We start from the raw sequence: 14,378 nt of genomic DNA on the forward strand, positions 1-14,378 counted from the left end.
CACCCTTAAATGTTTATCCTTCCCATGAATAACACATACCCAGCCAGGTTCAATGGACTCTTCCCCATAAGCTTTAATGGACACCATGATATATAAAACTACAAGCCTTTGTTACAGTGCTTTATCTAAAGCTGGCTATTTTCCTCTCAGCGGTCCCTCCTTAGTCCTTTGTAAAACATCCTTGCCTCACAGGAGAAACATACGCCTGCCTGCCTTGTGTGCCTCTTCCAAACACACAAAATGCCAGGCAGAAGGAAAACGCTGCTGCTCGCTTCTAAAACTCTTCCTCAATGTAACACTTGCAAATCTTCCCTGGGTCTGTATTTGTTTTAACAACAGGGCACAGGATGAGACAGATTCCTCAGGCTTTACCTTTCCATAGTATGGTCAATCCACTATAAACACAGAAACAATTCGGCCCAGCCAGCAAGCTCAGTGCATATGACAGACAGGAGCGTCCCCTTTAACTCTTGCCATCCCCTCGCAGTCTCCAATGTGTCCTCTGCTTGTTCTAGACCTTCCATATGCTTTTCGCCCTGGTCAGATTGATTTTTCCCCCTCCTTGCTGCCTCAAAGAGATCTCAAAAGCCCATCTGAAAACAGAGGCAGTGACTGTGATTTCTACCTACTCACCCCTCCTACACCTCTTCCCAAGAGCGCACACAACCTGTTTCAAAGTACACCTACCTACATGCACATACCCTACACAGGCTAAAAATAAATCATCTTTGGTAAACAGCGTCAATCAATAAGAATGTCTACGGCCCCTAAACACTGCACCCAGGAAGCACAGCTTCATCTAGTGAACCCCTCAAAAATCCATCATTGTCAGAGACAACTTGTAAAAAGACTACAATTCATAATGATTACTCTGTTCTGTCACTAATAGTATACTGCACCCTATTTATGAGGCCAATCTTTTTGTTCATCTTAGTTAGATGTCACTTGTAATGAGGTTCTGTGTAATGGATTTCAGTACAGTTAAGCACCAAGCTCAAACATTCTTATGACAGAAAGCTTTATAGCAGGCATGAGTGTGATAATCAATTAAGTCCTGCTATAAGGGCCTTTATGGAATTCAGCATCCTGAGTCTGTAGACGTTCATTTCCAAAGAGACTATTTCTTTAAAGCCACTCAATGCTATGTGTCGCTGATTTTTTTTTTAATACTGTACCTATGTTAGAAAGAAAACATTTTCACAGTAGGAGACCCAACTTTCATCAATATGCATGGTGAATCACTTCTGAAATAGAAAATCCTATGACAAAAATGCAATACACTTTAAGAAAACTGGATGATATCCACGTTGAAAACTGGGTCTTAATACTGGTATACTGCACTCCCTAAACCACTGCTCAGAACATTGAACTTCCATATGCTGTGTGATTATGTATCTTTTCTATGTGTAAAAAAGCTTTTTAAGCTGTTCTCTGACTACAGTAATTGCCACTTTAAATTGATCCACGTCAACAAAACCCAGATCCCTGGAGATTCTCACCTAGAAGTCTGACTGCAGAATGGGCCTAACTGAATGTGTGTGCATCTGAGAGGAGTCCAGCATTTTCTCAAGGAACCAGGCTCCTCCTCATATGCTGTAATCCATGGAGGCAAGCAAATCAGCAACCCCATTTGGCAGTGCTCCCTGAACAGGGAGACCTGGATACATAGTTCTATATCAGTACTTAGACCAAAATAACTTTCCCTTTAATAAAAGAAAAAGGAAAGAAAGACAGAGCAAGCTTAAAGAGCCAAGATCTCTAACCTCCAAATTGTATAATAAAAATAGACTATCAATAACATGATGAATGCATTTATGTAGGTGCAAGGGAGAAAAAGAATATGTCCTGGGTATGTAGTGTATAAGTTTCCTCCAGGCCAAAAACACCGTCCCGCATCACCATTAGGAAACATACTTTTAAAACGTAAAATAGGGGCGCTTGGCTGGCTCAGTCGGAAGAGCATGTGACTCCTGATCTCAGGGCTGTGAGTTCGAGCCCCATGCTGGGTGTCGAGATTACAAAAAAATAAATAAAATAAACAAACTTAAAAAAAAACCTAACATATATTCAAAACAATAATAAAGACTACACTGCTGACCAATTACGCACTTCCTCAGGAGAGCCATGTCAGGTAACACAGGTCTTTAAATTAAGAACACGGAGCATTTTTAAGGCCATTTGTCGGAGTCATCTAAACAGTCACTTTCCGAATCGGTACATTTAGTCACCGACCTAATGCCAGGCTCCTCCCAAAAATACTTCAGTTGGCTTTTGACAGTAAACTGAGATCCTTCACTAGGAAGGCACTACGGTATTGCATTCCTCTCAGGGATCTGCCACTTACTTCCAAACCGGACCAGCCCTATCGTGCGGATTTTTCCTTTGTTCGAGCCTGACTTACCAATGGGAACTATGAGTCTACTGAAGCCATCAGCAGCTCATGAGAGCTCTCTCCACTGGTGATGGGCCAATGTCAGCTAAAGCTTTTCCACAGGTCTTCTCAACTCTCCCCTCCGCTTCCAGCGGGCTGCTGTGATACACTGTGACTTCACACAGTGGGTATTAAGTGAGTTAATTCAAAGGATCTGAAACCTCATTGATCCTAATTGAAAGCAATACACCCAACCAAATACTTTCCTACCCCATCTGCTCTGGCCTGCCACCAGCTATTCAATACAAGAGAATTAATAGTTTCAGATATTCTAACCGACCCAATAAAGGCACTCATTTAAGCAGGGCTGCATTAACAAAGTGAAAAAACAAGGGCAAAATGGGTTCAAATGGAGCATTTTACTCCTAGTTGGCTTTAACAAAGCTGAATAAGGCTTATTCTGACTTTTTATGTGCAAGACTTGATAAACTGAATGAGAAGGCACTCAATGATCAGCCAACGAGCATTGATGAATGGTCATTAAGACCCCCCCTGCTCTTAGGGGAGACCCTTCCACAAAGTGGCACACCAGCTTGAAAGGGCGGACTCGCTAATGTCCAGATTTCTCCGCTTGCTTGTTCCACTTTCAATTTCAGACCACTGGCCACCAAATGAGGCTGACATATTGGAAAATAATGTTTTATGGGCGAGTGGTAAAAAATAAAATGGGGGCATTAGCTCTGCTTTCAAATTCAAATCTGCTAGTTTTGTCAGACCCCAAAGGTTTTGATTTTCCACCCAGCTGGAAGCTATTAGTGTTTTCTAAAGGCATCCCACTGACAGGGCAAACCTACCTAATGTGTGAGCTGTTGGGCTAAGGGAGATGGACCTCTCTTTTGGATGATTTCCTAACTTCTCATCACTTTGACAGTCAATTAAATAGATACAACACCTAATAAAAATGTACATTAATTTGTTTCTGCCTCTGAAAGACATGTGAAACTGTATTAAGTAAAAGCCACAGTAGATTGTCTTCTGACAAAGATAAAGCCAATTATGCTCTGCAAAGAAGACAACTGGCTTATGTCTGAGTTAGGCTACAACATAAGATACAGCCCATGACAAAGAAATGAGGGGAATAGGGAAAGAAATTAAGTTAGAAAGTTCACTGAAGTATTCCACAAAGGTAAGAGGTTATCTGTCACTTTCACTCCTTTCTATAAAGAAAGGTCTGTTATAAACAACTAGACACATTCACACTATTTCCCTCCAATATTTCCTTCTGGGGAAATGACTGGCAAGCATTTGCGCCTCAACGTTCGGCCAGCCCACAGAAGAGCTCGTGAGAACTTTACTTAAATGACAAAGGAACAGGGGACATGACCACAATCTTAAGAATTTGAAGGGTGTACAAACATCATGGGGTCAAGTGTGATTCAGGACCAAGAGGGCCTAAGTGCTAGCAGGAAGATAATCAAGCAGAAGAAAGGTGGCTGGATAGAGGAAGCTTGTCTTAATAGGTGATTATAACAGACACAGAGGCAGAAAAGATTCACTGCCTGGGTCATTTTCAACTAGATGACAAGGCACCATACAGCACAGTGTCCCATACAGAACACGCTGCATGGTCCGTTGAGAAACCCTCAGCTACCTGGGCAAGTGGCAGGTAGAGAACTAGAGGTCATGACCCCTTCCCTTCACCTATGACATGTCAAACTCAAGGGCTTGTGTCACTTTGAGTTTTGTTATCTCCATCAGTTAGAATGAGTTAATAGCATGACTTAGAACTGTAAGTTGAACATTCCAATCATAATGCATGTTTATATAATCATGATTTCCTACATCGATAAGCCAAACAGTTTTCTATGAGTTTTTCCCCTGATCCTCAATGTCTACAGAATAAAATGTTATTAATAGCATTCCATCAATTTTTCGAGCAAATGTACTGGATTCTTAACCCTGGGTGAAGTATTCTTTACACGGGCATGAAAAGATGCGTACTAGTAGTCTAAGGATGTAGGGCACATGTATGTGTGTTGCTGTAAAGAGAAATCCATTTAAGATATCACTTGCTAGAAATAAACAAAGTTTATATTTGTAATTATTAGAAGTTGTCTCTGACAGCGCCAACACCTTTAAAACATCACAATATATCGTCATTGTTTTCTACCAACAACTTTTGACTGTTGATGCCAAATATTCCAAAACAGTCAGAAATGCTACAACAGATTTAGCACTTGCATTGCTTGGAAGCTCTATTATTTAAAATGTGAACTTCAAACCTAACTACTACCATTAAATACAAATTACTCCGCAGGCACCAGCAAGGGGTTAAAGTATTTAAAAATTTGTACAGGAAAACACTTCCATGGTAATCCACAAAGCTGAACACTAGCTACATTAACTCCGTCTTTTCAAATAAGACCATTTTCGTATAGAAGCAATCGATCTAGAAAGGACACACTTGCGTGCAAATCTGCAGGTAAGTTACCACCTCTACGTTCCCCCTATCTTCTTATCACTCCCCAGATCACGCGGATAATCAGGAGGACATCCCAACTGCCCATCCGTTGTCCATCTGACAAGGACTGTAACACTATATGGAAAACCTTTGTCTCAATGTCACCACCTCCCCGTCCTGACTAATGGCGAGTTAGTTTTGTTAAAACGCAAGGGTTCTGGCGCACGCTCCAGTGAACTTTCCCTCCTCCCAGCACCAGAGACAAAACCTGCCGCTCGGCTCCGTGCAGGCAGCCATCTGGACAGCTTTCCCTCAAAGCCCAGCCCACACCACACTGCGGGCGCAATCGGAGGGCTCGGGAGCTCTGTGGGGCTATTCATGACATACCAATTTCACATTTTCTGCTTGTACGCTTGCAACAATAAATGCTAATGAGGACTATGAATGACAATTTTAAAGACAATAAAAAGGTCTCCAAATCCCTTGCATATGGAGACACTGTTTTCAAAACTTCACCTTCTGTTACAGAGCTGTTAGAGTTGAAAGGAGGAAAAAAGAATAACCTAAGGAAAACAATAAGATGATCAAAGCACAACTGAATCCTTAAGATTTCCAAAGAAAGCAATCTGTGTAAGCCCAGGGAACAACGGATCTCACCCACCCCCAGGAGCAGCCCTCTGAATTCACGAGGCACCCTTCATCTCCACTACCTTCGCCTTCTGTACACATGAAGCTTAATAAAAGCAGTTCCTGCTAAACGCGGACTTTCTTGGGAACCTGGGAATTCTAAGGGCGGCATTTGTCCAAAAATAATTATGATCGTCCTCATCATACTTTGGCATACTATTTAACATTCCACATATCTTTAGATAAATGTAAAGGCAAACTGGTTCTCTTCTGATCACATGTGTTCTTAAAAATGCAATGACTCTGGATGGGGAAATTACCAATAGTGTTTATTTTCCTTTTTAAATGTTTCTGTTTTCCAAATCTTCTAAAATGAGCATATATTACATTTTGAACCAGAAAAAAAAAAAGACAATAAATACTACATTCAGTGCAATGGAAACACTGAACAAAAGACAGGTAAGTCTTGTGACCTAGAAAGGAATTAAACCATTTTACACAACAAAAATAAAACAAAAGATTCATCTTCCTATAAACTGTATAAAGGGTATCCTTTTCATTAACATGGATTAAGACACTTTCAGCAAAATCCACCAGGTGGAGCAAATACACAGCAATAAAAAAAAAGTCCCAGAATTTTTTTCATCACGCTCTTTTTTCACATGACTTTTTTTTTTTACTCCTAACACACTCTCCACTTCTTATCTCTCCACATTGCAAATTATCAAAATCTGCACACACACTAATTTGCCACATTTGTAAACAAATGCAAACGTGCTCAAAAATGATTTTTTGCTACCGTGCATTCCCTTACAAATTTTCATTCCAAAATGCCTTGATTTGTTCAAATATTACCCAGCACAGTACATCTGCTTTTTCACCAAAGTACATTTTTTAATTAATGTTTTACTCGGACTCTACCGGGTTCATCATGCATCCCCCTTCCCGACACAAGACCATGCAGAATAGAATTTAATCCTGCATATTCTGAAACACACAGAGCAGTGGCTACAACCTAGGAACCTCAGCTCATTTCCTTTACTCTAGATGGGACTTTAACTTCTCACTCTGACTTTTCATAAGATTATTCTTAATTGTAGATACCCTAATCTTATTAATAGTCTGTAGCTTTTTTTTATTCATTCTAATAAGCAAAGTGTCCTGTTTTCATTCCTGACATAAGCCCACAGTTAGTAACAGAATACAGATTTTTTTCCCCTTCTTTTTTCTAGTGTTATTCACCTCCTCCCAATTTCTTCTCCCACAGATCTATTTTTTTCTTGCCATTTCACTCCACACTTCCACAGCACACTCAGCGCAAGCCACCAGCCCGGCTTTCTTGTTAGCATTTCCCCCTGTAATTCCTGACGCCACCTGCAAACCACAACTCTTCTCCATTCACTTTTCGGAGTCCTCCAAGTTTTTCTCACATTATACACTCTCTGCTGCCAAGGCTTAATGCTACAAATGGCACTAATGTTACTTGCATTTTAGAAAGCTCCAGTAGAATAGAACCACCAAAAAGTGAGAGCTTGAAAGTGGGGTGGGGGGGGGCACCCAGGGTCTGTCACTTAGAGGCGGACACCGGTTAGGAATGTCAAGTGTGGCTTCAAATATATTTATATATTTTCTTTTTTTCCCATTTACATTGATGTCGGAAAGAGAAATCCTCTGAAAGAAATGCACCAGGCTGATACGTAAATAAACACGCACATGCCCGAGAATACACACAGCACTTGCGAGGGAGCCGTCTATGCTGGTGCGTAACAGACCATAGTGATGTCAGCTCCCTCACAAGATGCACTGGACTAGTCCAACTATTTAAATGATCACATACTTTTCACTGGAGTGGTATACAAATACATCCAGTATTGACATTACCTCCATAGATACAATACGAAAAGAAAAAAAGTTTTTGAGTCATTCCTACCCAACTCCTCCCTACAAAATCCGATTCCTTTCTTCTTGGCCAAGAATGGCATCAATTCCTGGGAGCCATGGTCCTGCACAAGGCAAGGGTGCATACCGCTCCCTTTATCTACCCATTAACTCCCATTAACATCAACGGCACGTGCGTAAGTGCATCTAAAGGGTAAATGCCCTTCAGCCTGCATGACAGAATCCGCATGAAGTGGTTGGAAAAACTGAATCAGTGCATGTGTAGTCACACTTTCCCCTCCCTTTGCAGGAAACCACCCCGCCATCATCACCTTTGCTCCCCCACCCACCACGCGGACATTTCATCAGCCCACACTGTGGATAAAGAACCTGCTGGATTTCCTCTTGGGAAGATAACATCTCGTTATACTCTGGGGATCTCCCAAATGGCTCCACCTCCAAGCATTCCTCAGAATATTTACCCTATACAATCCTCAAATTGACCACACATCGCTGTCCAAATATTATTCCTCGCCACCCCCAGCTTCATCAAAGGGTGTGGCTCTTCCAAGCCACATATTCCAAGCCAAGTCCATATTCCAATTCCAAGGACAGGAAAAAAAAAAAAATCAACTCAGCCTTAAAAGTTCTAGCACCTTCGTGTCAAGATGGACGATTCTCATGGCCAGATTAAGATTCTAAAACTGCCTCATCCAAACAACCTCTGAACCACGAGTTCCACGCTGAGCTACGAGTGAGTCTGACCTAAAAAGGCAACACACGTAGGACACCCTATCGCAGGAATCAGGAAGATAGGACACATCAACTAAGGCCAGTGCCCCACTGGTTAATATCTGTGGCCGTTGACAGAGATCACGCTTCAGAGCAAGGCCAGAGTGTGAAATGAAAAGAGCCCTATTTTGAAATCCGTTAAAAAAAAAAAAAAAAAAAAAAAAAAACCCCACAAAGTGTATCTGTCGGTACAGTCCAGAAGGAGAGAGCAGGGACACAGCACTGGCAGGAACCTCGGATTCCTGACCAAGCCCTCTTCCACACAATGCATCCAGAAAGAAAGGAACCTAGGGCGGGAGCCAGCCTGACGCGGGCGGACAGACAGGGCTGGCCTTGCAGGATGTCAGAGCGCCAGGCGGCTGCGGGAGATACTGGGTTTTCACACACTCTCAGGCTGACTGTTTTGCTCTTCAGGTAATTAAACAAGGAAGCGGGGCTCTGGGTACGAGCCTGACCCTGACGCTGTGGCTCCCTGGTTCTGCATATCAACTTCCGCAAGAACTGCCCCGGGCATCAACACAGCATTCGCCTCTCCCGCTCTCTCTCGTTTCCTTCCCCACCTCTTCCCAAAGCTGACCCAGAAACGGATCCTCCCTACAAAAACATCCACAGAAAGGTCTGAGCCTATTTGTAATAAAAACCTCTGTGCTGTGGCTGTTCCCGGTCACTAACCCCCAATTTTTAAAAAGCAGAAAAGAAAAATGACCGAAGGCAGGAACCTCATAAAAATTCATATACAACAAATCTATGCAAAGCACTGGGGTCTTAATTAAGATGGGTTATTCGAAGAAAATAATACCCAAATAATAATCCTGTTTTCCTTACCATGTGTTGCTTGATTAAAGTGTAAATCTTCAAAAAAATTCAAAAAAGCTCCCCAAGAAATGATTTGGATAGTCCAGTTCACAAATTCAACGTGTGCTGGGTTGTATAATTAATATTGCTATTTTCGGTTTTGATAATGGACATTAATGGCAAAGTAAACACCACTTATGATGTGGTTTATTACGTTTCTTCGAAAAATGTCATTTAAACAAAAACTCTATTTGTGTACAAAGGAAGTCACCATGAAAGCTCAGGAATATAAAAATATCCCTTAAAAGAAATGAAAGTGGTACATTTATACACATACACACACACACACACATTAAGCAATGATTAGAATCATATAAATAATATATTCTTCCTTCATCTCAAAATCCATAGAGTAAAATATTGGCTGAAAGAGACAGAGACCAAAGGAGAGAGGAATACAAAAGCGTGCCTGCTTGTCTGTGTTCAACACAAAGAACATTAAATGAAAACAACTGGCATGCTGCCAAATTCCTATAGAGGCAAAGAGATTCAAATAAATTGATTTCACGCGTCACACTGACCTGGGTTCAGCGTGTAGTGCTGCAATAAGCTCAAAGCTCCATGTGGGGTAAAGCCCATTAATGCTCTCAGACCCCTTGAACATGACCAAGAAAAACTAAAAATAAATGCAGACGCTCTCAAAACCCAGCAATTTTGCGTGAGAAAATCACTTTTCTCGTTTCCTAATAAAGATAACAATATTTAAAGGTGCGCTGCACCATTTAAATTAACTTTAAAGAAAGTCATGCGTTTTAAAAATACGAATGTGGCTTCTGAACCCCACACAATACCTATGCATTGGAACTGTATAAATAGGTCACCACATGAGATGAAGGCAGATACACACCACTCTGCAACAGAAGTTTCTCCCGTCCTAATGATCTCCCATGCTACTCCCCTGGCATCTTTAGGCAGCCAGTGAATCCTTTTTTATTTTTAATATGACAAATACTGGACCCTTCTTAGTATTTTCCTTTCGTGGCTTCTAAGAACAACCACTCCCTAGCTGTCCTAAATCCACCCACTCCTCACAAAGGAGTCTAGCTTCAAATCACATTCTAGAAGACAAGCCTCATGCTTATTTTGGGCATGCTTCAACACATGGGGGAAACAGCAGCATTTTGCCTTTACCAGCTTCTACCTAAACTGGTGGTTGGCCACTCAGCTCGGCATCATTCCCATTCCCCCCACCTTCCTCCCAACCTCCCCCAGCAGCATGTCTGTCTCCTGGTGACAACTGGACTCCCCCTGACCCACCAACTCGCTACACAGACCAGACTCTCTGGCGCCACCTCAGGCCGTTCTCACTTAGAGCCCCGACTGTTCAACTTCACATAGTTCTTTATTTTTCCTGTCTCCAGATTACAACCCCAGGAACCCAATGGATTCCAGGTGTTTGCAAATTTAAAGGATAGGATTTCTATTCTTCTCTACTTCTCGAGTCAACTTGAGTCTGAACCCCGTATCTCTATACACCCGTTACCTCTACAAAAAGGAAGAAATAACTAGGAGTAAAATTTTCAATGCCACATAATAAAGAAGGAAAACCCAACAGTTAGCCCAATGGTTATAAAATAGGCCAAGACAATATTAATACATATAAATACTGTGTGTGTGTGTGTGTGTACACATATCGTATTTTTAAGGATGTATGGACACACATATAGGAAAGAAAGAACTCAGCATGGTGTTCGATACCTGATGCTATCCATTCAGTATCTGCATATTATAACAACATGCATTAAGTCATTTTTTTTTTAAATGTTTTATTTATTTCTAGGAGAGAGAGAGACAGCATGATCAGGGGAGGGTCAGAGAGAGAGGGAGTGACAGACTCTGAAACAGGCTCCAGGCTCCGAGCTGGCAGTCAGCACAGAGCCCGACGCGGGACTCGAACCCACGAACCGCGAGATCATGACCTGAGCAAAAGTCGGACGCTCAACCGACTAAGCCACCTGGGCGCCCCGCATTAAGTCATTTTTATTTTTTTATTTATTTTTTTTTTTAAATGTTTTATTTATTTCTAGGAGAGAGAGAGAGAGACAGCGCGAGCAGGGGAGGGTCAGAGAGAGAGGGAGGCACAGACTGAAACAGGCTCCAGGCTCCGAGCTGGCAGTCAGCACAGAGCCCGACGCGGGGCTCGAACCCACGAACCGCGAGATCATGACCTGAGCGAAAGTCGGACGCCTAACCGACTAAGCCACCCGGGCGCCCCAACATTAAGTCATTTTTAAATGTGTGTCTTTGTCATGCACTTTTGCTTTCAATATGGGTCTTCCGTGCTGCAGTGGTTCACCACCAGCAGGCCACAAACAGAGCCCACATGACCAGAGAAGAGGATTGTAATGAGATGAGGGTGGGTAAAGACGAAGACTCTATGGATCTGCCACATATGCTCAAGTTTTTAAATCCAATATCCTCTTCAATCGGTAGTCTGCAACTTAGATTATTTGACCATATTAAGAACCTTCATATAACTATATAAGGCCAAAAGCAGAGCTCTTTTCAAACAAGTACTGTCTTCTGATAGAAGATGGAAAGAAACAAATTCCTAAGCAGTGGTTTTTGCTGCTGCTGCTGTTGTTGTTGTTACCATTATTATTATTTGTTTCCTTTAAGATATTGACATCTTTCTATTTTTGGCCGTGAGAAGTCTAGTCAACCAAGATGTGAGTTCTCAAAAAATTAATTTCGAGTAACAACAGTACATGAGGTAGGAAGGTAGAAACAGAGGTGAGAGATGTCTCAGCTACTTAATAAAGCTAAATTCCTTGCCTTCTCTCTCATTAATTACTGGAAAAGATCATCATAGGATGAGGGAGTGGGAATGAAAGGAAGAGAAATACAGAGAAACTAAATCACAATTTAGGCTACCTCAGAGGATTCTGTAATTATACGGAAAATCATTTCATTTTCTATGGTCTTTCAAAAAACACAAACATCCTCATTTGCCAACGCCTTCTTGGAAACTTACAGAACGAGCCAATAAGTATTTGCAGCAATTGCAAGAGTAGATACTGTGGGGTGGGCACCAGCAGCGATGTTTCCAGAACCATGGCCACAGATGGTAAATATTTTGCTACCCCTCTTTCCATGTAGTCAGGCAGGCAGTCAAAGAACTTCAAAAATCCCTTCCCAATCACTAGAGTGCCAACCAATATTACACAACAGTTGTGTTAACTCTCAACTTTTTCCTGGCACAGCTCATCTTTATTCATCTGTGCTTCTGCCCAAGTCCAGTAAACCTAAAACTGAGCTGGCTACAGGAGGCATCAACTCTCTGGAACCCGTAATTCAGGGTCCTCCTTCATTTTGAAATGTTGCAGGCTTTAAGAAGCCTCTTGCCAAATGGTAACATATTCAGTTTATATTTGCCATTTCCCTAGTGTTTTTTTTTGTTTTTGTTTTTGTTTTTTTTAATGTGCCTAGGATGATGAATTCTGCTTAGGAAGTAACATTCACCTAAAAGTTAAAAAAAAAAAAAAATCCAGATCAATTAGAAGAAATAATAAACTGACAAGCACTTTTTTTTCCGTCTTTAGTCAACAAACTGTTTCAGAAAAACACCATCTCAAGTTACAATAAACACAGAAATCATGGCATAGCTTTTACTCTTTAACTCCAAGTATTGCTCAGCTTATAACAGATGTATTATGAAACATGGTACTCCAACAAGGAGAGGGTGGGAAAGAAATTTGGTACTTGATCATTTGAGATCTTCAGGCCCAAAGCTATCAAACAAGGGTTCCCACAGCCAGGCTGATTGATCCCCGCCCAATCCCACACCCGAAGACTTCAAAAACAAATTTTTAAAATATACAATACAAATTCTTTATTAACAGGCACTAAAGGAAAAGAAGAAGAAAAAAAATCTTCATGATTATAATGGATGGGGAAAATATAAGAGTGATTTTTTTTGGTAAGTAAATTGCAAAATCAAAACATTTGTCTGTTCCTTACCTTGACAATATTCAAAGTTCCCTTTTTTCCGGCAGTCACCTATTACTAAACTCAGTGCTCTCCAAGTGTTTCTTTTGACAGATATCATTCTCCACCAATCGCTCTGCTAATTTCCTCTCTCCTTTTCGGACTGGGACAGATATTATGTTCACCAGCCCAGAGATCAATCTTTTCTATTGACAACAACAAAGGGAAAAAAAATGCATATATCACAACCAGGCTGAAGTATCACACCCGTCCACTTACACGATAATAGTAGACCAGTTTTGTTTTGTTTGCATTAAGAAACAGATACAAGCTCTTCTAAATTTCGGAAGAGTCCAAAACAATTTCCATTTTCTCAGTTCCTGTAATGACATGTTCTAAAAAAAAAACTCTTAAAACTCCAGGCATCTGACTCAAACCTGGCAACTCCTCTTCCTTTGACTAGTTTAAAACATATGTACATCAATACCTTGAAAGAATTGTTAGCTTGTTACCTTGTTCAATGAAAAATTAAATAAGATGTCAGATATCACGGTTTCTTTAGAAAATGCTTTGAAACATTATGTGTTTATTTTATTTTACAGAATATTACATGCAAATCAAATTCTATTTCAAAACAAAGTGGTGTCCAGATTGTTTCACTGTTCTCAAATTTAAACATTGCCATTATTTGCTCAAATAGTTTTAAACAACTGATAATAATCACAAATAACCTGTGTAGTTTTAAAATATTAGTAACAACAATTATTGGTGAACCATTTTGCCAAATCAACAAACTTCTACTACTTTGTTTCTCTAAAGTCATCCAAATTATCTCGTTTTTCCTGCTAGATTTGGCAGCTTTAGAATTCATTCATTCATCCATTCTCAAATACTTATTGACTGCCTATTATTACTCACCCACTATTACTACCACTACTGTGTGTAGAAAAAAGTATCACTATTTCATTCTTATAATTCATGAACTAAAATTCAAGCACAATCATATGCACAAAAGGGAGAAACTCAGTAAATACAAAGGAATAAAGATTTCTAAAAGCAGTCTCAAAAAGTATTACTAAGGTCACTGCTATTATTTTTTTAAGAAACCATAGTATTACTCCTTAGAAATTAAAACTAGTGAATATAATCTGATGTAGAGAAACAGGCAGATTCTATTAAAAACAGTCAATGCCCTTTATCGGCCACATTATCACTCTGCATCATGCAATCAGTTGTTTCTTATTCCTTATGGCACAAATTAAATAAACAACATTTAGGAAAATTACAGTACTAGGTATTTTTTCATTGAAAATTGCCTGGAAACTCAGCAAAGATCAGTAAAAACATCCAGCCGATACTTGGAAACATTTAGCTTACCATGTAACCTAACAAATGACCAAAAAAATTTTTCAGTAAGAAAATGACCCAGATACACAGATACATGTACACATACATAAAAAGTCCCAT

At 40.5% G+C, this 14,378-nt stretch overlaps 1 protein-coding gene and 1 non-coding gene across 2 annotated transcripts in view; one reads left to right on the forward strand and one right to left on the reverse strand.

The window, feature by feature from the left end:
* Positions 1 to 13,032, reverse strand: part of RUNX1T1 (RUNX1 partner transcriptional co-repressor 1) — a 111,578-nt gene extending 98,546 nt beyond the window's left edge. Inside the window, exon 1 of the mRNA XM_077771229.1 lies at positions 12,945 to 13,032. Within this exon, the coding sequence (XP_077627355.1) occupies positions 12,945 to 13,032 (88 nt within the window). The remainder of the gene's footprint in view (positions 1 to 12,944) is intronic.
* On the forward strand, positions 1,937 to 2,009 carry TRNAR-CCU (transfer RNA arginine (anticodon CCU)). Its single transcript has one exon. It is a non-coding gene; the product is annotated as a tRNA-Arg (tRNA).
* Positions 13,033 to 14,378: the final 1,346 nt, after the last annotated feature.

This window comes from Crocuta crocuta, unplaced genomic scaffold (assembly GCF_008692635.1).
Source record: "Crocuta crocuta isolate KB4526 unplaced genomic scaffold, BGI_CrCroc_1.0 scaffold235, whole genome shotgun sequence".
In the NCBI taxonomy this organism is placed as follows: domain Eukaryota; kingdom Metazoa; phylum Chordata; class Mammalia; order Carnivora; family Hyaenidae; genus Crocuta; species Crocuta crocuta.